The sequence below is a fragment of the Sus scrofa genome, chromosome 12 (assembly GCF_054392235.1).
Source record: "Sus scrofa isolate SSC_HxYL_T2T_F1_AM1 chromosome 12, Sscrofa_HxYL_maternal_Yorkshire_Landrace_v2.0, whole genome shotgun sequence".
Lineage (NCBI taxonomy): Eukaryota > Metazoa > Chordata > Mammalia > Artiodactyla > Suidae > Sus > Sus scrofa.
In genome coordinates this window covers 5455699-5477947 of record NC_139394.1, presented here as the reverse complement: position 1 = coordinate 5477947, position 22249 = coordinate 5455699, and the positions used below count along the sequence as shown (strand labels likewise).

At 64.6% G+C, this 22249-nt stretch overlaps 2 protein-coding genes across 8 annotated transcripts; one reads left to right on the top strand and one right to left on the bottom strand.

The window, feature by feature from the left end:
• The first annotated feature begins 25 nt into the window (after positions 1-25).
• On the top strand, positions 26-4176 carry CDK3 (cyclin dependent kinase 3). Of its 5 annotated transcripts, none has more exons than XM_084983787.1 (8): positions 26-87; positions 709-839; positions 1146-1223; positions 1303-1423; positions 1522-1692; positions 1778-1879; positions 2169-2372; positions 3501-4176. In XM_084983787.1, exons 2-8 carry the CDS (start codon positions 724-726, stop codon positions 3624-3626), a joined length of 918 nt encoding a protein of 305 aa, XP_084839913.1. In that variant the 5' UTR covers positions 26-87; positions 709-723; the 3' UTR covers positions 3627-4176. The 5 variants fall into 5 exon arrangements, with proteins under 5 accessions (XP_084839913.1, XP_003131249.1, XP_084839914.1 ...); XM_003131201.4 differs by having other exon boundaries at positions 685-839; XM_084983788.1 differs by lacking the exon at positions 1146-1223 and having other exon boundaries at positions 685-839.
• Positions 4177-4493: 317 nt separating this feature from the next.
• EVPL (envoplakin) lies at positions 4494-21362 on the bottom strand. 3 transcript variants are annotated; one of them, XM_084983444.1, is made up of 23 exons: positions 21174-21362; positions 18703-18802; positions 18187-18341; positions 17971-18097; positions 16953-17078; positions 16756-16794; positions 16446-16607; positions 16261-16368; positions 15991-16086; positions 14678-14803; positions 14084-14230; positions 13616-13770; positions 13359-13456; positions 12880-13052; positions 11113-11291; positions 10889-11027; positions 10564-10757; positions 10087-10237; positions 9278-9361; positions 9058-9168; positions 8847-8939; positions 6745-8153; positions 4494-5663 (listed from the first exon to the last, which is right to left on the bottom strand). In XM_084983444.1, exons 1-23 carry the CDS (start codon positions 21269-21271, stop codon positions 5153-5155), a joined length of 4581 nt encoding a protein of 1526 aa, XP_084839570.1. In that variant the 5' UTR covers positions 21272-21362; the 3' UTR covers positions 4494-5152. The 3 variants fall into 3 exon arrangements, with proteins under 3 accessions (XP_084839570.1, XP_084839572.1, XP_003131232.5); XM_084983446.1 differs by having other exon boundaries at positions 4494-5513; positions 7059-8153; XM_003131184.7 differs by having other exon boundaries at positions 4494-8153.
• Between the last annotated feature and the right edge of the window lie 887 nt (positions 21363-22249).

Below are 22249 nucleotides of genomic sequence, written 5' to 3'. Positions count from 1 at the left end.
ATGGTGCAGCGCCAGCAGGGGCCAGGAGGGGGAGCCTCGGAGCCGGCTGCCTGCCCGCAGTGAGGCTGCAGGAGCGCAGGGTTTCTGGTGAATTCTGGGCTGGGCGCCTGAGGGGAGGGCCCTGGGGGGTGCCAGGGCCCAGGTGGGGGTCCCAGGACGCCGGGGGGCCGCTCTTGCCAAGGTTCTACCCTCCCAGGAGGCTGAGTGTCCTCCAAACAGGCCGGGCCCAGCCGCTCACCCTGGCCGTGCGGCCTAGGGCCGGACTGTGGCTTCAGAAGCTCTTCCTGACCCCTGACCTCTGCCCCAAGCTGACCCCGGCCCACCTGGGCGGCCCCTCTGGGCAACCTTCTGCCTCCGCAGGCTCAGGCCTGGCCGGGCAGGGCCCGGGGCCGGGGCTGGGGCCGAGAGGTTTGGGCCCGCTCGCGCTCCGTAGCCGGCTCGGGGCGGCTGCCTCCTGGGGCCTGGGGGTTCCTGTCCTGCCGGGGCTGGACCAGGGGCGGCCTCGCTCCAAGCCAGGACCCCAGGGATGGGCTGGGGTCGGGGTGGGCGCCGGGCTGAGGCCAGGGCGGCCTGGCAGGCAGAGCAGGGTGAGCCCTGGGGGCCACAGGCCGCAGCATGGGGGGCCCTGGGCCGGGGGGCCGTGGAGGCTGGAGAGGCAGTGGGGTGCTGGGCGTGGGGGCGAAGGCCCCAGGCGCCGTCTGTTTCCAGGGCGGCTCTGCGGCCATGGACGTGTTCCAGAAGGTGGAGAAGATTGGCGAGGGCACCTATGGGGTGGTGTACAAGGCCAAGAACAAGGAGACGGGGCAGCTTGTGGCCCTCAAGAAGATCAGGCTGGATCTGTGAGTGCTGGGACGGCCGCCGAGACCCCCTCGTCCGGGGGTGACCCTCAGCCCCAGGAGCTCCCCCTGCCTGTCCCTCACTTCAGGGTTTTATGTTCAACTCCCGGTTACAAGGGGGGCGGCTACGGAGGTACAGCCCTTCCACGTTGGACCCCTGGGGGTGACGAGCAAGTGGCCAGGAGCACAGCGCCCTGTGGCCGGGGTTGCGCTATCCTTAGGGAATTGGGAACACAGGTGACACCCCCTCCGGGACAGAGGCACCCTTCTCTGCTCTGGCCCCCACTGCGGTGCCCTCCTCTCCTCCAGGGAGACCGAAGGGGTCCCGAGCACCGCCATCAGAGAGATCTCCCTGCTCAAAGAGCTTAAGCACCCCAACATCGTCAGGTGCGGCGGGGAAGGAGTGGGAAGGGGGCCTGTCCCCGCCCGGCTGGCAGCCACGCGCTGACGGGCGTCCCCCGGCCAGGCTGCTAGACGTGGTGCACAGCGAGAAGAAGCTTTACCTGGTGTTTGAGTTCCTCAGCCAGGACCTGAAGAAGTACATGGACGCCACCCCAGCCTCCGAGCTCCCCCTGCACTTGGTCAAGGTACCCCGGGCGGGAGGTCGGGGGGGAAGACCAGCCAGGCCCCGCTCAGCCAGCCCTGCGTCCGCTCAGCCGGCTCTTTCTCACGCCCGCTGTTCCAGAGCTACCTCTTCCAGCTGCTGCAGGGGGTGAACTTCTGCCACTCGCATCGGGTCATCCACCGAGACCTGAAGCCCCAGAATCTGCTCATCAGTGAGTTGGGGGCCATCAAGCTGGCTGACTTCGGGCTGGCCCGAGCCTTCGGGGTGCCCCTACGCACCTACACCCATGAGGTACCGTGGGACAGGGTCTGGAGAAGGCGGATGTCACCAGGGCCCTCGGCCACCCTGACTGGTGGCGGTTTTCTTGGCCCCGCAGGTGGTGACACTCTGGTATCGGGCCCCCGAGATCCTCCTGGGCTGCAAGTTCTACTCGACGGCTGTGGATGTCTGGAGCATTGGCTGCATCTTTGCAGAGATGGTAGAGAGAGGGACAAACATGGCCACAGAGAGGCCACAGGCAGGGTCCTCCCGGGGCGGGGGGCGGGGGGGGGGTGCTCTGAGTCTCCTATTAGAGGAGACTTAACGGGTGTTTGGGACTGGCGGAAGGTCTGAGGCAGCAGGCCTTTTTCCTGAGAAGGCCAGAACTCGGGGCCCAGCCCTGGGAAAGAGAGTCTTGAAGGCACCCCCCCAGGTCAGGCCTCTTTCCTGGTCCTGGACCCTGTACGACAAGCAAAGAGACCCCACGCCTTCTCCCTCCCTCATCCCAGGTGACCCGCAGAGCCCTGTTTCCTGGCGACTCTGAGATTGACCAGCTCTTTCGTATCTTTCGGACCCTGGGGACACCCAGTGAAGCCATGTGGCCGGGAGTCACCCAGCTGCCTGACTATAAGGGCAGCTTCCCCAAGTGGACCAGGAAGGGGCTGGAGGAGATCGTGCCCAGCCTGGAGCCAGAGGGCAGGGACCTGCTCACGGTAGGTCCAGGGAGACGGCAGAGGGCAAGTAAGACCTCCGAGCGCCAGCTGCTGCTAACGTGTCCCCTCGTCACCCAGCCGCTTACGTAACCTGGGCTCCTTCTGAGTCCACGCTGGTCTCTTTTTTGACCCCTGCACACGGCTGGCTCGTCCCCATGCAGGCAGCCTGTTCCACGTGCAGGCCTCTCCCAGGATAAGCGCCCTGTTCATCTTCCCCTTTAGAACTGCCCCCTTCTAGTTAGCCTTGCTTTTATGCTGCGCCACGTGCCCTTTGTCACCTTGTGTTTTGGTAATTTTTTTTCTTGGGGACACTCTTAAGCTGGAAGCGTTCCCAGGCAGGGCCCACACCTCCCCCGTCCTGGGCATCCCCACAGGACCTTCCACGGCGGTTACTCTTCACATGAGGCTGCTCCCCGCTGCCTAGGCTCTGGCCACAGGCCTCACCCACTCCTCCTGTGGCACCATCCTGACCCCTTGGGCTGGCCCAGGCCAGGCTGCCCAGGGGGCCTCGGGCAGAACCGTCCCTTCTTTTCCCCAAAGACTCAGCATGTGTCCTTGGGTCAGAGGAAGGCGGGGCAGCCAGGTCAAGTTCAGGCTGTGTGCCCAGCTTTCCAGAGGGCTGTGTTTGGCTCCCCGTCCAGGGCCAGCAGGACCGCCTGCACTTCCAGCCAAGGCTCTCAGCTCCCAGCCTGGCGGCTCCAAGGCACGAGGCCCTTCCACAGCCTGGCCGGGATTAGGGATTTTGAGTTTCTATCCTGCCCTCAAGTGTGCTCCCCAGGCAGGTCTGGCCCCTCTTCCAGACGCCTAGAGAGAAGTCTGTCTCAACTAGACTTAGGTGAGAGCCTGGGAACCTCTGTCAGGAAGGGGAGAGACGGACTCGGCCTTGGGGACCTGTAGGAGAAGCAGGTGACTTGGCAGGGCTGGACCAGGACAGAGTCTTTGTCCCCAGATTCCGGGAGTGTCCAGCACTGGCTCTCGAGCTGGGAGGTAGTGGCTTCGGTCAGTTCCGGGCTTGAAGGCAGCTGCTCTGGGGCTTGGGGCCCTCCAGCTGGACCCTGGGCGGGCCATTCCTCTCCCGTCTGGTCACCCCCGGACCCCATCTCTTGCCTCCTCCTCCTTCCTGTGCAGCAACTCCTGCAGTACGACCCCAGCCGGCGGATCTCGGCCAAGGCCGCCCTTGCCCACCCGTACTTCTCGTCCACCGAGAGCTCCCCGGCCCCCCGCCAGTGTGCGCTGGAGCGTTTCTGCCGCTGAGAGTGTGTGAGGCCCGCCGCCTCCGAGGCTCTCTCCGGCTGCTGCCCCCCGGCCTCCCCACCCACTTGCCAAGAAAGAGGCCACATCTGGGGAGAGAGCAGAGTGGCATCAGCTGCCAGAGGGCTGAGTTTGGGTTAGTCCTGCCAGCAGGTTGGCGTGTTCCTGTGTTGTTTGTTGGGTTCGTTGGTGCCGTTTCGAGATAGGGGCACAGAAGCCCCAAGCACGAGGGAGGGGGTGCGTTAGAGGCGGGGTCCCCTGGCACCAGAACAGCAGGTGCCGAGGAGAGCAGGAAGCCTGCCCGGACCCCGAGGGCAGGGGGTCCCCCTGGCTGGTCTTTTTGGATTTAAAGTGTTTTAGGGAAGAGTTGAGTTCCAGTTAAGCGTCCCCAAGTTAAACAGGAAGCGGAGCGAGGAAGACAGGCAGCTCCCAACCCCAGAGGTCGGGCGTGTGGCTGTTCGAAAGGGTGTTTTCACCTAGGATGTGCTTGGGTTTGTCTGTCTCTGGCTTTAAGAGCAGAAAATAAAAGCGACGCATTCCTTTAAAAACGAAAGAGAGAGAGGTGCATTCCTGAGCGTTGCAATGTTTTTCTGCTGGGGTGGCGGGGGAGGCGGGGAGTGGGGAGTGGTGGGGAGGGGAGGGTTGGGAACCAGGGACTTGCTGACATGGGGGAGGTTGACAGAGGGCTGGAGACCGTCCTGGCCTGAACCGAGTGGCCCTGAGCCGGATTCTCCATGACCTCCCCACGCCGGATCCCTCCCAGAGTCAAAGGAGCCACCCCGTTCCCAGCAGGGCCACCTGGGAGGGACCCAAGCAGCACTATCCCTCCCTCGTGGTCATGCCCCATTTCCCAAATGTGAACCAGACACCCACCTGAGAAGCTGTTTATTGCAAGTGCTGGGGGGGGAGGGAGGAAAAGAGGGCTGCCGGGTTGGGGGTGCTTTAGGTACCAGGTTCGGGGAGGGAGCCCAGCGCCAAGCGCATTTGAGGAATGGGACACGGGTCAGACAGTGGGAAGCCCCACCCGCTCAGACCAGGCTGCGTGCGTCCTACCCTCCCCCTCACGCATGCCTCCCCCCCAGGCCCCCGTCAGCGCAGGGAGCGTGGGGCGGTGGGGGAGGCCGAACGGTAGCAGCGGTACCCCTCCAGGGAGGCTGGCAGGAGCAGCAGGCCGCTCAGCGGGTCTTTCCGGCAGCGCCCCATGGCCTCCCTGTAGCTCACCCTCTCCTTGGAGATGGGGTCTGTCAGGTCCTTGTCGTAGCTGCCCTCGTCCTGCAGGAGCTGGGCCAGCTCTTCACTGATCATTCCGGAGAGCACGGCCTGCGAGAGGGGGATGCGGCCTGTCCTCTTGGGGTCGATGAGCCCGCCGGTCAGGTGCTGCACCTGCAGGTGCGGGAGCACGCTCTCCAGGGGCATCCAGCCCTTCCGGATGGCCTCGCCCACCGACAGCCGCTTCTTGGTGACGGGGTCCTCGATGCCGGTGAAGGCCTTCTGGGCGTTGAGCAGCCTCTGCGTTGCGCTGTTCTCGATCAGCCCCCTCTCCACGGCCTTGTGCACGGAGTAGCGCTCTCGGCTGAGGAGGTCCACGATGCCCCCCGTGGCCGCCTGCGCCTCCAGCAGCTTCTGCCCGGTGATGGGGTCCAGCATGTTCTTGGCCACGGCCGTCTTGATGGTGCACTTGTTGTCTGTGGTTGTGTCGTAGACCCCGGCGATGGGGATGCTGTCCTCGCCGAGCCCGAGGGAGAAGCCGGGAGAGAAGAAACCGGCGCCCTGGGGGCCCGGGGAGGCGAGCGGGGACTTGGAGATGATGGCGCCGATGGAGAGGGAGGCGCAGGGCTTGGTCTCGCCCGCCACGAGCAGGGCGAACTCGCCGATGGGGAGGCGGCCGTCCTTGTAGAGGTGGTACTCCTCCTTGGAGATGCGCCGGCCGCGCAGGGCGGCCTCGATGGAGTACTGCTTCCCGCTCTTGCGGTCCAGGAGCACAGACTCCTCCCCACGGGGGCCAGAGGTGGTGATCTCCTCCCAGTCACACTCGAGCTCCTGCAGCTGGAGGTACTGGCCTCGGTCAATGATGCCCCGCTTATAGGCCTCGTACGGCGACAGGTCCTTCCCCGTCTCGGGCTCCAAGATGGAGATCTTGGTGGAGAGGTTGGTCTCGCGCGTCTGGGTCTCCTGGCTGAGCTCCTCGCAGCCCACCTTGGCGTGGAGGTCGCGGAGGGTCCGCTCCTTCTCGTAGATCTGGTCCTTCTCTCGGAGGATGGCCGCCTCGAGCTGCGAGAGCTCCTGGCCCCGCTGGGCTGCCCTCTGCCGCTCGCTCTCCGTCTTCTGGCTGCGCAGCTTGGACTCCTCCTGCAGGTCTATCACCTGCTGCTGCTTCTGCTTCTCCAGCTCCCGCAGCTCCTGCCGCAGCTGCCCGCACTCCTGGCTCGCCTGGTCCCGGGCCTGCTGGAGCTCGGCCTCCTCCCGCGACCAGGTCCGCTCCAGCGCCTCGGCCCGGTCGATCCGCTCCCGCAGGCGCCTGGCCCCCTCCTCGCGGCTCTGCCGGGCGGCGCGCTCCCTGTTGAGCGCCTCCCACGCCCGGGCGCGCTCGCCCTCCAGCACCCGGTCCTTCTCCACCCTGATCACTTCCTTGTAGATGGTCTTCTCCTGCGACTTGGTTTTCTGGAGGACGTCGATCTGCACCTGCAGGTTCTTGCACTCCCGGTGCAGCTCCGACACCCGCGTCTTCTCCTGCTCCAGGGCCCGCCGCAGGGCCTCCGTGGACTTCTCCAGGTCCGGGTCCTTCTCCAGCTGCACCACCTCCTCCATGACGATCTTCTCCTGCACCGCGGGAGGCCGCCTCTCCAGCTCCTGGACCCGCAGGGTCAGCTGCCGCAGCTCCCGCTCGGCCGCCAGCTTCTTGCTGCGGTCCTCCTGGAAGCCCAGCAGGGCCTCGTCCTCCTCGATGGCCGCCCGCAGCTGCTGCACCTCCCGCTCCAGCTGCCGCCGCCGGGCCACCTGCTCGTCCAGGCTGCGGCTCAGCCGGCTGTGCTCCTCGCGCAGCTTTGGGTCCTTCTGGGTAACCACCACCTCCTGCAGCACCACCTTCTCCTCGGGCCGCCTCCTCTCCAGCAGCAGGTACTTGTTCTGCAGCTCGTAGACCACGGCCTCGGTGGCCCGCCGCTTCTGGGCCGCCTCCCGCACCTCCTGGCGCAGCCGCCGGGCCTCCTGCTCCAGGACCGGGTCCTTCTCGCGGCGCACCACCTCCTTGCTCACCGTCCTGGTCTCCACCTTGGCCCGCGCCCGCCGCCACTCGTCGCGCTCCCCCTGCAGCCGGATGAGCTGCTCCTGGGCCCGCCCGCTGCCGTTGACCAGCTCATTGAGCTGAGCCTTCAGGCGGTCGATCTCCCGCAGCACCTCCGGGCTCTGCTCGTGCTTCACCACCTCCTCCGTCACCTCCTTGTACTCCACCGTGGGCTTCTGCGCCCGCAGGACCGCCAGCTCGGGCAGCAGCTGCCCCACCGCCTCCTCCACGCCGCCCCTCTTGCGGGCCATGTCCTGCAGCTCGGCCCTGAGCCGCGCAATCTCCCGCTCGGTCTCCGGGTCCACGTGGAAGATCTCGTGGACGCGCTCCTGCAGCGCCACTCTGGGCTTCTGCTTCTCCGCCACGCTGTGCTGCTCGTGCAGCTCCTTCAGCTCCCTGGCCAGAGCCCCGTTCTTCTTCCTCTCCTCCTCCAGGAGGCCCCTGAGCCTGGACGCCTCTCGGAGGAGCCCGGGGTCCTGCTCCACCTTCTTCACCTCCTTCACAACCACCTTCGGCTCCACGGCGCTGATGGCCCGCTCCAGCTCCGCGATGCGAGCCTGCGCCTTGGCCACGGCCGCCTCTGCCCCTTTCCGCTGCGCCGCGTCCTCCTGCATCTGCCGCCTCAGGGCCTGCACCGCCCGGACCATCTCCAGGTCCTTCTCCACCTTGACCACCTCTTTCACCACCACCTTCTCCTGCACGCTCGCCTCCTTCCGCTCGAGGGCCTGCAGCTCGGTCCTCAGCGCCTCTAGCTGGGCCGAGACGGCGGCGTCCTCCGCCCTCAGGTGCTGGATCTCGCCGACGAGCTGGGCCGCCTGGCTGTCCAGGCTGGGGTCCCTCTCGATGTGGGTGACCTCCTTGGTCAGCAGGTGAGGCCGCGTGGCCTTCCTCTCGCTCTCCAGCTGCACGAGCTTCTGGGCCGCGGCCTCCAGCGCTGCCTGCAGGCCAGCCCGCTTCCGGTCCTCGGCCTCCACCTGGGACTTCAACCTGGACAGGCGACTCTCCAGCTGGGGGTCCCGGAAGCACTCCACCACTTCTTTCTCCTCCAGTCTCTCCAAGGGCCGCTGGGTCCTCAGCTCCAGCAGCTGGTTCCTCTGCTCCTCCAGCTCCCGCTGCACCTGGGCCACCCGCCTCCTCTCCTCCTCCAGCTGGGATCTCAGGGCCTCGGCCTCTGCCCCTGCTGGGGCGGGGCGCTCGGACCCCTGCTGTGCGTGGTGGGTCACCGGAACGTCCTCGCTGAGCTCCTTCTGCAGAGTGAGAGGAAGAGGGGAGAGTCCTGGGGGGAGGGGAGCAAAGGGCCCATTCCCACCCCACTTTCCTGAGACCAGGACCCCTCCCTGCTTCCTGGGTTCCCAGTAGGTCCTGGGAGGTGGAACCAAAGCCGTGAGATGCTTGGAGGCAGGATTCTCAAGGCCCAGGGTTTAGGGTGCAAGGCAGTGGTCAGGCTGCAAATAGGAAAGTCTCTCTCCCAAGCCGTCCCCCTTCCCCTTCCACCCAAGCTCCCGAAATGGGCCCGCAGGCCTCTGAGGGACCCCGGAGAGCTTCTCTGGGTAGGAGAAAGCTGCAAAGTCCCTTGGCCAGCCACCCCGAGTCCTGGAGACCTTCTGGCTCCTGCTCTCCCAGGGACAGAGACCCAGGTGGCCTCTCCCCAGCGGGGGCTGGGTCCCAAGGCTGAAGACGTTGTGGCCATTTTCTCCTGTCCCCACCAGGGCACTGCCCGGTGGCTCAGCTATGACCGGATTGAATGACATCTCCTCGTACTAACTCTGAGGTGGAACCAGCCTGTAAGAGCTGCTGGGGGAGAACTGGGGAGGCAGGGAGCTCAGGCCGCCGAGCCTGTCCCGGGGTGCAGGCTGCAGGGGGAGGAAGAAGGGAAGGCTGCCAGGCCCACAACGGGCCAGGCTGCCCAGTGCGGGAACCGAAGGGCATCACCTCCCTACCTTCTCCAGAATCTTTCTGGCAAACTCCAGCTGGTGCAGTTGCTGCTGCTGCAGAGCTGCAGCCTCAGTGTAGGCCTTGGTCAGGCTCTTCTCCTGGAGAGGCCAAAAGGGCGGGAGACGGAGGGTGGGGTCCGCTCCCCACCCCCACCCCCACCCTCCAGAGGCAGCAGAGCCGGCGCCCGCCTGCCAGGGAACACACAGCCTCCCTCACCTGGGCCTGGATGCTCTCCTGCAGGGGAGCCACTCGGGGTCTCGTGGGGGCCGACCCCGCCTGGAGGGGCTCCAGGGAGCAGCGGTAGGTGTTTGCCTGCAGCTCATAGCCCTGAGCAGGGGGAAAAGGAGAACAGGCTGGCTCACGCGGGGGCAGCTGGCAGGGGGAGGGGACTGGCAGAGTGGGAGACACAGAGGGACCTGCTGGAGTAAATGCTTACCTGGAGGGCCGCCTGGAGGTCCTGGGAGAGGCGGGATGCCATGGCCTTGTCCTGCTCGCGGCCCTGGATCTCCTGCAGCAGCCTCTGCCAGGGAAGAAGTGACAGTCAGAAGCACCGCTCACCTGGACTCCCCTTCCGCTGGGCACCTCCAGGGCCGCCAGCAGGTGGCTCCACCCGAGGGCAGGAAGGGCTCCGTGGGAAAGTGCCTCTTCTCCCCTGTGACCCACCGTGGCTTCTGCTTGGCACGTTTCGACCCCTCCCCAACACCTGGGCACCCTGTTTATTCCTCAGGCCTTGGCCTGGGTGTCAGTTCCAGGCGGCTTGCCCTGCTGTCCACGCGTGTCCCGCACCGGCTTCTCCACTAACGTGTTTATCAGTGTCACGGCCTGAGATGCACCAGCCTCCCCGCCAGACTGGGCGCTGCCTGAGGGCCGAGCTGAACGCCAGGCCCTGGTTCATGACGAGCAGGTGGTCGGGGCTCGGCGGTCGGGGCTCAGCAGGCAGGAAGAGGCTATGCAGTAGGGGGTTGGAAGCCCCAGGAGCGTAAAGCCCGCGGCCGACCTCAGACTAGACAGAGAAAGGCTGGCCGTTTCTGGGAGCAAAGTGGAGCATTGTGGGTGGAAGGCTGGTGGTAAGGGACTCCGGGCCCCCATGGGCTGAGCTTTGCGGTCCTTAAAACCCTGGTCACCAGGGGGCCGCACGTGCACAGGTGGCTCTCCTGCTGGGGTGTCCACCTGGGAACTGAACTTGGCTTGAGGGCCCCGCTCTGGCTACCTGTCCCCAGGTCGCCTGCAGCTCCAGCTCCTCACCTTCTGCGCCTGCAGCTTGTAGGCGATCTGGCTGGGCCCGTCGCTGGGCCGCACCTGGCCGCGGGGCAGCTGCTCCAGCCAGGAGCTCAGGTTGTCCCTGCAGTTCTTGAACTGCTGGTACATGAGGCCGGTGTCTTGCACCATCTTCTCCCTGCAGGAGGTTGAGGCCCAAAGCAGAGGTGAGAGCTGCCTTCGGGGGACAGATGAGGGGCACAGAGGAGGCTGGTGGGTCCCTCTCTCCCTGGGACAGGTCAGGAGACACCCCCCCCGCGCGCCCCCTAATTCTGGCCCAGTGCTGGAGCTGAGCCTTCAGAGGTGGACCGGACAGTGTCTGCCCGGCGCCACCTGGGATGTCGGTCCTGGCATCATGCCACATTAGAGGTGAGGAACCTGAGCCTCAGAGAGGTGACGTCTCCAGTTCAGGGTCACACAGCTTGTCAGCAGCCGCTGTGGTGCAGCATGGGCCCAGTCACTCACCGCAGGTCCAGCTGGTCCCCCACGGCGTGGTAGCGGTCGGTGAGGGCCCGCACCTGGCGCTGCTGGTGCGGCAGGTCTTGGCAGAACTCGTGGAAGTTGTTCTGCAGCGCGCTGCACGTGTGCTCAGCCGCCTTCAGCTGGCGGTGCAGCCCCAGCACGCAGGCCTGCTGCTCCAGCAGCGCCCTCCGCTGGCGCTGGGGGAGGAGGCGACACAGCGCGATGCACCCTCGAGGTCCAGGGAGACGCCAGGTCTGCCCTGCCCCTGCCCCCAAATGCTTGTTCAGGCTGTGCCCCCTCTCCTGCCAGGAGGCCACCTGGCCCTCACCTGCAGCTCGCTGACCTTCTGCTGCAGGGCGCCCGGGCTGGCAGGGATGGGGGCCTCCTGTGCCAGGGCGGACTCAAAGCCTCGGATGACCCTGTCCGCATCCTGGATCTGCCGCTCCAGGCCGAGGGCAGCCTTAGCTCTGCCACAGGAGAGGTCAATGGTCAGACGTCCCCTTGGCCACACCCAGCTGCCCCGCCCAGCCGCCCCCACCCCAGAGCACTCACTTCTCTCTGTAGAGGCCGCAGAGCACCTGCACGTCGCTGTACTTGTTCTTGACGTTGTTAAGGACCACGGGCAGGTGCAGGGCGGCGGCGCCCACCGGCTGCCCGGAGAGAAACGCCTCACACTCCTGCTGGGCCGCCTCCTTCTCAGCCCCCAGGCTCTGCAGCCGCTGGGTGGTGCCCTAGGGTGGGGCGGGGCTCAGGACCTCTGCTTTGGGCAGGTGGGTTCAACCCAGCCCTCCTGCCAGGTCCACCCAACACTGCCCACGAAGCCCGAGCGTGTGGTGTGGACATGCTGGGGCTCAGTTCCCAGGGATATGACCTGGGGCAGGCCAACCTCGCGGACCCTCGGTCTCCTCATCTATAAGACGCCTGATGAGAGGATGGAACAAGACTCTGTGAGTCGGGAGCTTCCGCCCGCCTTGGTCTTCATGTCACTGTCTTGTTCCCAAAACCTCAGTTCCCCGCCCTGTCACTCCAGGTCAGGCCACCAAGCCCTGGCTCCATCCACACGGGGTGATTTCAATCCTTCTTTCATCGGGTCCTCATTCATTCATTCCGTAAGCCATTGGTGCCCACTCTGTGCCATGCCATGCATGGCCTACCTTCCAGGCGAACTGGACCCCCAGCACCCCTGATGTGCCAGATGCTGTGACTTCAACACCTGAGGACCTACTTGGAACCTGCCCGGGCCCAAGAGAGCCACCAGGTCCCAGGGCAGTGGTAACCAGTGCCCGGCGTGGGCAGAGGTATTGCTGAGGCGGCGTAACTGGCATTGCCTCCCTCTGCCACTCCTGCTCCGTCCCCCGGCACCTTCAAGTTGGCCCAGGACCCAGCCTGTGGAGCCCTCTGACCCTCGCCGGCCCTCGGACCCAGCTGCAGCCCTCCGGCCCCACAGCTGAGGCATGTTGCGGAGTGAACATAAAAGTTGCACAACGACGTGAATGACATGATTCACATTTTTAAAAAGCCAAATCCAAACAATATGTTTGAGTAAAAACCGGTTTGGAAGCATATAATCCAAACTGCCTCCCTGCCCAGTGCGGGGAAGGGGCGGCTTTCCCTCGTAGCACCTCCGAGTCCTTTTGAGATCGTGTTTACACGCCGCCAACCTCTCCGGGCGGCTCCCCGCCCACCGGCCAGGAGCAAACACCCCTAAGATGCTGCTCTCAGAGCCTCGCCGGAACACCCTTCCAGAGCAGGTGCAGGCCTCTCTACTCTGAGCCCTGCCCTTCTAGAACCTTCCCAGGCCCTCCTATACTCAGCCTCAGGACAACCAGGCGAGCTGGGTATTATCGTGCCCGTTTTCAGGGATGAGGAAACCAAGGCCCAGAGAAGGTGCGTGAGTGGCCCCAAGTCACAGAGCTGGTCCACGGCGGAGCCAGGATGGGAATGGGCCTGTGTGAGCCCCGGACCATCCGCTCCCTTCTCCCACCTCAGGGGCCCTGGGCTGCTCCCACACTTGCCTCATCTTTAGTCTATGCACCCCCAGGGCTAGACTATTTCTTTTCTTTTTTTTCCTCCTTTTTAGGGCCCCAGGCTAGGGGTCGAATCAGAGCTGCAGTGGCCGGCCTCCACCACAGCCACAGCGATGCGGGTTCTGAGCCGCATCTGTGATCTACGCCGCAGCTTGTGGCAACGCCGGATCCTTAACCCACTGAGCGAGGCCAGGATCAAACCTGCATCCTCAGGGACACAAGTCAGGTTCTTAACCTGCTGAGCCACAACAGGAACTCCAGGCCGTTATCCCAGCCGCCCTGCTTCACCCACCTTGTGGCTTTGGATGCGGCCCTCCAGGTCCTCCAGTGGGGTGGCACGGCTCAGCGGGGCCCTGGCCCAGGCCAGCACCTGCCTCTCTATCTGCCCCAGGTCCTCCTCCAGCCGGGTCATCTGTGTCAGGAGCTTCTGGGCCTGTGGGTCGGCTGGGGCTGAGCCAGCTGGAGCTGGAGGACAAGGGTGCCTGTAAGGGGCCAGGGCCCCCTCATGTCCGTCCACCTGCCTGACGGGCCCTCCCTGAGTGCCCACAGGGGGTCCTGTCGGGGGCGGGGTAGGGAGGGAAGGGTGTGGGCAGGGCCTGGCTGAGGGAGGGACAGTGCCAGGGGCTTGCTGACCCAGGAGATGGAATCCCCAGAGCAGGAGTCCTTAATTTGGGGGCACCTCTGCCCCTGGCAACCCCCACAGGGACCAAGTAGGAACCTATTCCCTCCATTCCAGCAATGCCTCCCCCCTCCCTGTTCAGCCCTCGCTACCCTGCTGGCCAGGCCGAAAGGGCTCCTCGGCACCGGCCTTCAGGCGGCTCTGGACAGTGGTCAGTTTCTGCTTCAGGGCCTGCAGCTCCGAGGCCAGCCTGGAAGGAGGAGGAGATCAGAGAAGGATGTGCCTCCACTCGCCCTCCCCCAGCCCCACAGACACGCTTCCAGGCGAAGGCCAGGCAATGGCCTCCAGCTGCAGGGCCCGGTCTGGCCCCCGGCTCCTCCTGCTCCTGAGGCTCCCCAGGCAGACCCACCTGGAGGCCCTGGCCACGGCCTCAGGGTCCGGAGCTGGGAGGCAGAAGCAGGCAGCTGGGGCACGTTTGGTCTCGCCTGTGGGGCCCTGGACCACCCAGGTGTGCGGGTCGTCGTTGTCCATCAGTGTATAGCGCTCACCCCGCAGCAGCTGCACCTGCGGGCAGGTGGGGAGGGGCTCGTGCAGGCTCGGGGGCTGGGCTGGCGAAGGGGTTGAGCCTAAGAGGGGTGGAGGCTGGGTGGGGACAGGTGGGGACTGGAGCTAGGGTGGGCGGGAGGTGCTGGGGTAGGAGAGGGATGGGCCAGAGGCAGGACAGGGCTTGGAGAGAAGGGCTGCTGGGGTGGGGGTGGGGGCGGGGACGGGGGTAGGAGGGGGCTCGGGGTGGGACAGGAGTGGGGAGGCCAGGGGAGCCAGGCGTGGCCAGGGGAGCCGGGCGGGGCCAGGGGAGCCGGGCCCTCAGAGACTATACTTCTCCAGAGTCCCAGTCGCAGATGCTGTCCACGTGCAGGGGCTGCTGGGGTGGGCTCCTGCGTTGCGGCAGCGGAGCCACCTCCTGGCTCCGCAGCTGCAGGTCCCTAACAGTCTTCTCGGCCACGGCCAGCTGCTTCTCCTCTGCCTGCGGGGTCCCAGGCAGTGGGGGCTCAGACCAAGCCACACCGGAGGCCCGCCCCAGATGTTCCCCCAAGAGGGCCCGGGAGGGGCCCATCCTCCATGAAGACAGGGTCTCTCAGTCCGCAAAGTAAAAGGAGCCCCTCCCTGGGGACCCCGGATCCTAGGGTCGCAGGTAGGGGCGGGATAGGTACTGTCCAGCATCACCCAGGCCTCAGAGCTCTTCTGGGCAGTCCTGGCCACATAACAGGTGAGGAAACGGAGGCCCAGCGGTGGGAAGGGCTTGCTGGGAGCAGACCAGGCTCCTCCTGCTGGAGCGAACCCCCTTCTCCTGCCTCTGCGGCTGGGGCTCCAGGCTGGACGGAGTGCCCTGGAGGCAGGAGGCCCAGACACACACGGGCAGGCCTCGTCCCCAGGAGTGGGTTCGGGTGGCGGGTGGGTGGGGTCGTCTCACCTCCAGCTGTCGAAGCAGCTCTGTCAGGGCGCCAGGAGGGCCGCCGGGGCCAGGGCTGTACTGGGTGTCCAGCCGGGAGCTGAGCTTTGCCAGGGACTGGCCAACAGAGTCGGCCTCTTCCTGGAACTGAGGTTGGTGGGTGGTCAGGGGCAGAGCTGGGGCACCCACTGCCCGCAACCCTGCACACCAGCTAAATGCAAACCGGCTAAACCCAAACTGCCACTTGCCCTACACGGACCCGTCTCCCCAGGCAGCCGGGCCTTTTTAACAGAACTGCTCTGCAAATGGGGTGTTTTGGGGTCACTGAACGTTTCTGTAAGTGTCGTGAAACACTTTGGTTTTTGTGCTTCCTGCACAGACGAAGGGCTTATACACACACACACACACACACACACATATATATATATACACACTACTTTCTTCTTTCTTCTTTTTTCTTTTTAGGGAGCAGCAAATGGAAGTTCCCAGGCTAGGGGTCCAATCCGAGCTGCAGCTGCTGGCCTACGCCACAGCCACAGCAAGATGCGAGCCATGTCTGCAACTTAACCACAGCTCACGGCCGTGCCGGATTCTTAACCCCCCGAGTGAGGCCAGGGATCGAACCCACATCCTCATGGAGACTAGTGGGGTTTGTTACTGCTGCACCACAACCGGAACTCTGTATTTTTAATTTTTTCTCTTTTGTTATTTTTTTCTTTTTCTACCTGTTGTCTATTATATCCATGTTTCTCAACCCTTGTTTCATTACTGTCCCTTCTAAGGAAGTTTTTTTTTTTTTTTTTTTGTCTTTTTTGTCTTTTTGCCATTTTCTTGGGCCGCTCCCGCGGCATATGGGGGTTCCCAGGCTAGGGGTCAAATCGGAGCCACAGCCACCGGCCTACGCCAGAGCCACAGCAATGTGGGATCCGAGCCACGTCTGCGATCTACACCACAGCTCATGGCAATGCTGGATCCTTAACCCACTGACCAAGGCCAGGGATCGAACCTGTAACCTCATGGTTCCTAGTCGGATTCGTTAACCACTGAGCCAGGACGGGAACTCCTAAAGAGCTATTTTAGACATTTTTCCTTATTGTCTCCATCGGTGCTGTGAAATTTTAATATATAAGACGTCTTTTGTGTATGCATATCTGTGATTTATCCATAAAATGAATAAATTTTTTTTCACCCACAAGAACCAACTTTCATCTCCCAGGAGTGATGTCACCCAGTCACCAGGACACAGCTCTGTCCTTCTCAGGAGATTCGAGCATGGCCTGTGGCCAGTGTCCTCCAGGCACCCCTGCCCCCACCCCGCCGCACCCACAGCTCACCCGGCGGTAACCCTCCACATGCTGCAGATGGCATTCCTGGCAGATGCACAGGTTCAGGAAGTTCTGCCACTCTATCTTCAGGGCCTCCTGGTGGGCCTGTGGGCAGCAGCGTGGAGCCCTCAGGCCACACCCCACCCTGGCCCATCCACCCACTCTGCCACGCACCCCTTCGGCTGGGCCCGCCCACTGTCTCCCTCCTGGTCTCCCCAGCCTCTTGGAAGCTCCCCGATGGACGCAGCAGGGGTCCCAGAGGCAGCGGGGCCTTCGCACCTGGATGGGCCCCACAGCCGGGTGCCCGAGCTCCACCATGCGCTCCCCGTCGTCCTCCAGCTGGTTCACACACTGCTCCTGGCTCAGCAGCTCATGCTGCTTGAAGTTCTGGGAGAGAGTTGGAGGGGGGCAGTAAGGACCAGGACGTCCCAGTCCCCCCCCCGCCCCCACTCTCCCCCGCTGACCTCGTACTCCCTCCGCAGGCCCTCGGGGTCGGCCATGAGGTCGCTCCAGTCCTGCTGCAGGATGCGCTGCTGCTGCTGGGCCAGGGCGCTCAGCTGGCGCGTGCAGCCCTGCAGGTGCGTGTATAGGCTGCCCAGGCTCTGCCCGCGCCACGAGGCCGCCTTCTGTGCTCGGGGGAGAGGCGGGGAGAGGGAAGGGGTGGCGAGAGGCACCATCAGGCTGTGCCCAGAAACGCTGACCCCGTCAAGGGTGCAGACAGCCAGGCCCTGCTCGGCTTCCGGCCCACCCAGCCCAGCCCTTCCCCCTGCTCACCAGTAGGTTCCGGTATTGGCTCCGGATAGTGTCCGCATCCTGCTTCGACCAAGGGGGAGAGAATGCAGGCCCCGTGAGAGATGGGGTTCAGAGGAGAAGGGCCCCACTCCTCCCTCCCTCGCCTAGCCTGCTCGGGCTCTGATGGGAGGAGAGGGACGGGGCTGGGGCTGGGATGGGTGTGGGCACAGCTCACCCACCGGCCCTATGAGGGTCCGCAGCTGCTGCCCGTAGGCCTCGATCTCCTTCTGCAGGATGTTGTGCTCGGCGATCTGTTGCTCCAGCTCTGCCATGCCCGGGCCGTACTGGCCTTCGCTGACCTGCTTCTGCAGAAGAGCTGGCCACTCAGCTCTGCTGCAGGGCCTGGGGTGGAGCCCTCCGGCACCCACACCCTCCCCACACCCCCTTGGCAGGGACAGAGCTGGTCCTTTGGGCAGAGGGTGGACAGGCCAGGTGGGCGCCCAGGTAAATGGCCGCAGTTCCCCTCTGCAGAACGTGTCTTCTCCAGTGGCCCTGGCAGAGGCCTCCGTGTTGCGTGACTTTGGAGCCTGCATCCCACTGGTCCCCAGGACTCGGGGCTCAGCCTCTGCAAAGTCTCCCCACTCCGCCTGGCCCCTGCCTGGCTCCAGCCTCGGCACCTCCTGCCTGGCTCCCGGAGCCAGCCCATGCCCTCCCCTGGCACCCTTGCTGTTGTGACATCAAAGCACAGCTCCTCACCTGATGTGCAGGGTGTCCCTGATCTGGTTCTGCCCAGAGATCCCACTTCCCATGGCATCTCAAGGCAGGAGACTCTATTTTTTTTTTTTCTCCTTATTTTGTCTTCTTGTCTTTTTAGGCCCGTGGTACATGGAAGTTGCCAGGCTAGGGGCTGAATTGGAGCTACAGCTGCCGGCCTACACCGCAGCCACAGCAACTCGGGATCCGAGCCGTGTCTGTGATCTCCACCGCAGCTCATGGCAACACCGGATCCTTAACCCACTGAGCAAGGCCAGGGATCGAGCCTGCATCCTCATGGATGCTAGTCAGGTTCGTTAATCCCTGAGCCACGACGGGAACTCTTGCTCCTTTTTTCTGGAATGTCCTCTCCTCACCCCTTCACTTCAACCCAACAACCCCTCCCACCTGCAGGAAGCCCTCCCTGACTGCAGCGTCTCCTCTGCCCTCTCCCTCCCCAGACCCCTGACGGCCCCCAGGTCCAAGCGCGCATCAGCCCCTGACCTGCTTCTGCTCCAGCACCTGTGCCCAGTCGACCCTGGGTGCCATGTCAGCCGGCAGCACCATCTTCTCATACAGGGCGCGGTACTCGGCACACTCCTGGGTCACCCGCTCATGCAGCTGCTTGATGCTGCCAAGGAGGTGGCCAGCAGGTCGGAGCTGGTCCCCCGGCGCCTCCATCCCCGAGCCCCAGGTCCCCCCACCTGCCACCCCACTCACTCCTTCTCGATCTCCTCGGCCTGCGGGTGCTTGAGCCGCCGGGCCTTGTCCACGTCCAGGAAGAGGTCTTTGAGCAGCACCTCGGCCTCCTTCAGGCTGCGGCCCACCGCCTGCCGGTGCTGCAGGGCCTGGCTCTGCTCGCTGTGCTGCCGGTCCTGCGGGGTGGGCTGAATCTTCACTGCCTGCCGCTGCTGTCCAAGCCCCACCCTGAGGGGCCCCGGCCCACCTTGGTGCCCACACCGGCAGAGGGCGGGCCCAGGCTCCTGGGGCATGAACTCAAGGACACAGGGGAAGCCTGGGCCCGCCTTGCGTCCCTGTGACTCTCCGCCCCCGCCCCCAGGCTAGGAGCCCAGCAGAAGAGTGCTGAGCCCTCTCTCCCACTGTGTTTGGGGGTGGCCAGTGAAGGACAGGGCTGTCCGTCCATCTTCATCACGACGAGTGGGCATGCCAGGGACCACCAGCTGTGACTACGGGCCTCCCACGTCTGCACACCTGCCGTCTGGCCTCAGGTCTCACCTGCTGCAGCTTCTTCTGGGTCTCCAGGATGTCCCTCTCCACCTGGTCGGCATTGGCCTGCATGCGGGAGATGAGCAGGGCCAGCTCCTGGGTGGCAGCTCTGATGGGTGGTGGGGACAGAGGGCAGCGTGGTTGGAAAGGTTCCCTCTGTTCCCCTTGGGCAGAGGTCTGCTCTCCTGCCAGGTTCAGGGCCGTCGGGAGGAGCCCAAGCCCAGGGGCACTCTGGTTTCCATGGAAACCTCTGGGAGACACCCATTCCTGTGAGGATTCGGGAAATGAGGGGCCGGGGTGTATGCAGCCCGGAGGAGCAGGTCCCCACCCCATCAGGGTCCCTGCCGCTTCCTCTGGCTGGAGAGCAGTTACCCCAGGAGTGAGGGAACCACCGGCTGAGCCCTAATATGGAACGAGATGGAAAAGCCCAGGTCTTGGGAGGGGCAGTGGGCTGGCTGGGGGCCGGGGAGCAGCGGCGTGGGCCCAGGCAGCTCCCCCACCACCTCGGAGCCCTGAATCCCTGCCGCCCCGGCTTGGTCTGTGTCTGGGCTAACAAGGTTCCTGGGGGCGGGGAGAGGCCATCGGAGGACCAGGGCACTTTCCAGAATGGGGTGCTCAGAGCCCAAACTGGGACCTGACTTGGGCCAGGTCACACAGACAGGAGCAGAGCAAGGAGCCTGAACCAGGTCCCCAGTGGCCGTTCCCCGCATCCCTCTGTAGGGTGCCTGCTGTGGGCTTGAGCTCACGCTCTGGAGCCCAGAGGGTTGAGCAGCTCTGGCAAAAGGCAAAGTGGTTTAAGCCTCATGAGCACGGCACCCCTGAGGTCGCCATCAGGGCCTTGAACCAGGGGTCCATGGATAAGCCCCCACCCCCACACCAAGCACAGGGGCATCGCCACAAAGACGCAGTCTGAAAGAACTCCGGCCAGACAGCTTGGTTTTTCTCCCTCTCCGTCACTCCAGCCTCGAGGTCTTGGGCAAGGTAACCTCTCCGAGTTTGAGGTTCCCCACCTGTAAAGTAAGGCTAATAACAACCTCACCACGTCACTGTGTTAGCAGAAGGAATTCATCTGCAGCGTCCTGAGCAGAGTCGGTACCCAGTGTTAGTTTTCATTCCACTAGAATGGAAGCCCTATCAGAGTTCCCATTGTGGCTCAGCGGAAACAAATCTGACTAGCATCCATGAGGATGCAGGTTCGATCCCTGGCCTCACTCAGTGGATTAAGGATCCAAGGTTGCTGTGAGCTGCAGTGTGGGCTCCGATCCTGCGATGCTGTGGCTGTGGGTGTAGGCCAGCAGCTGTAGCTCCGATTGGACCCCTAGCCTGGGAATCTCCATATGCCATGGGTGTGGCCTTAAAAAAAAAAAAATGGAAGCACTGGGAAGGGAGGGAACCATCGTTTCTATTTGCAGGGGCCTCCCCTGGGTCTAGAACATTCTTGGCACACAGTAGGTGACCAATAACTATATGGACTGCACTTGAGGGGAATGACAGGCCCTCTTTAGTGGGGGCTGCAGCCAGGGACAGGGCCGTGGGGACCGAGCTGCCCAGGATCCTGCCTGGGGATGAGAGCTCTGGGTCCCGAGTCCTGGAAGGGCTGTTCCTGCCAGGGGGAGGCCGCCCCACCCTGGGCAGGGACTGAGAGCCCCAGGGAGGGCCGGTCATTCCAGTGAGAGTCTTAACGGCTGCCTTTCCTGTCCGCCCAGGAGCCCAGCCTTGATGTCGTCGCCCTGATTCCTATCGGGGTGATGGGCCTTTCATCTCTGCTCTCATCTCCACGGCCGGGACCCCGGGCAGGCCAGCCGCCACCTCCACCCTGCAGAGCAGACCGATGGCCAGTGAGTGGAAGGACGCTGTCTGCAGAATGTGGGGCTCTGGAGAGCCAGGCTGGGCCCTGCAGAGAGCTGGGTGACCGAAGGGAGGCTCTGAGACTGTCCCTCCCCCCTCCCCACACCACCGAACTCTCAAGGCCGAGGTGCGAGCCAGGGGACGGGAGGAACTGCCGCCTGGACATGAGGGCAGCACAGCCCCACCTCCTGCAACCCCGCGCCCCACCCCACCTCTCAGCTCCTCCGGCCTCAGCCCTCCTGCCCACCCTGTGCCCGGGTCCACAGGGTCATCCCAGTCCCAGCTGAGCCTTGAGGGCAGAACCACAGACAGGGACCCAGGCCCTCCTGTCCCCTGGCTTCCCAGCCGAGGAAGGCAGCTGTGTGGGCGCCCGTCCAGGGCATCTGCCGAGCAGCCTCAACCCGTGGCCCTCAGGCCCCCCGGAGAACACGACAAGCTCTAGGCTGGCCCTGGCCTCCTGCCAGAGCTGGAGCTCGGCCTGAGAAGAGAGTCCACCCCCGGGCTTCTTGGCCTTAGGACACCAAATGCCAGCACTGGGCTGGTCCTAGGCTCCCGCCCGCTGCCTCCAGGTGGCTGGAGCTCCTGAGTCTGGCGCCACCCCAGCCCCGGCCACCTCCCCTGGCCCCGCTCACCGGCTGTGCTTGCTGGGGGACCCCTTGGGGGAGCCTTTGGCCGGGGAGCCCTTGGGGGACCCCTTCCCCTGGGAGCTTTTGCTCAGCCCCTTGAACATGGTCGTGGAGGCAGGTGCCTGCTCTGGCGGGGCTCGGCCGGCGCGGGCGTGCGGGCTGCGTGCGTCCTCGCTGGCGGCTCAGCCAGGCTCTGGCGAGGTGGGGCGGCCGGGCCCTGGGCAGGCAGTTTCTGGCGGCCCCTCCCTGCAGGTGAGGCTGCGAGGGAGGCCAGGGCGCATGCACCCAGGCTCCCACACTCACGCCCGCTCCTGCACAACCAGTTTGGGAGGAAAGGGCACAGCCCAGAGGGCGGGGCGCCCGAGCCTGCCCGACTCTCAGAGAAGGTTGGGACTTGTTACACCCACATACCCAGAGGGAGCCGGCAGCAGTCACGCCTAGATAGGGAAATAGCTGGACCCGGGAGGGACAGGGCTCCAGACAGACGGACGCGAGCCTGCACCAGGCTCAGGGACAGAGGCCCAGGCTTAGAGCTCGGGCTTGGGGTTAATAAACACCTCCAGCTGACCCAGTGCTAGCAGGCCCGCCCCCACCCAGGGCTCTGGCCCCGCCAGGGGTGGGAGGGAGGTCGAGGTCTCTGCTCCGAGTCCTCCACCAACATAGTGGGGCGGCCAGGAGGCATTCAGCTCAGACAGCTGGCATGAGGTACGCCTCAAGAGGGGACACTGGGAGTTCCCACTGTGGCTCAGCAGGTTAAGGACCAGACTAGTATCCATGAGGATGAGGGTTCCATCCCTGGCCTTGCTCAGTGAATTAAGGATCCGGCGTTGGCATGAGCTGCAGTGTGGGTCACAGACGCAGCTCGGAGCCCGCGTTGCTGTGGCTGTGGTGCAGGCCAGCAGCTGTCGCTCCGATTGGACCCCCAGCCCGAGAACTTCCATCTATCTGCGGATGCGCCCCTAAAAAGAAAGGGAAAAAAGCAGGCACCACCCAGCCGTCCCCAGCCGCTCCCTCTGCCTGGCTGGTCATCCCACCCGTCCACAGCTCCAGGGCCAGATGGAGTCAGATGCCCCTCGGTGGAA

Excerpts from the sequence above, each read along its gene's own strand:
- CDK3 (XM_013979160.3), top strand. The coding sequence starts at position 616 with ATGGGGGGCCCTGGGCCGGGGGGCCGTGGAGGCTGGAGAGGCAGTGGG. Across the intron at positions 1,424-1,521 it reads TCCCCCTGCACTTGGTCAAG|AGCTACCTCTTCCAGCTGCT; the intron begins GTACCCCGGGCG and ends CCGCTGTTCCAG. Across the intron at positions 2,373-3,500 it reads AGGGCAGGGACCTGCTCACG|CAACTCCTGCAGTACGACCC; the intron begins GTAGGTCCAGGG and ends CTTCCTGTGCAG.
- EVPL (XM_003131184.7), bottom strand. The coding sequence starts at position 21,271 with ATGTTCAAGGGGCTGAGCAAAAGCTCCCAGGGGAAGGGGTCCCCCAAG. Across the intron at positions 18,803-21,173 it reads TCCCCCAGCAAGCACAGCCG|AGCTGCCACCCAGGAGCTGG; the intron begins GTGAGCGGGGCC and ends ACCACCCATCAG. Across the intron at positions 16,795-16,952 it reads TGCGGACCCTCATAGGGCCG|GATGCGGACACTATCCGGAG; the intron begins GTGGGTGAGCTG and ends TGGTCGAAGCAG.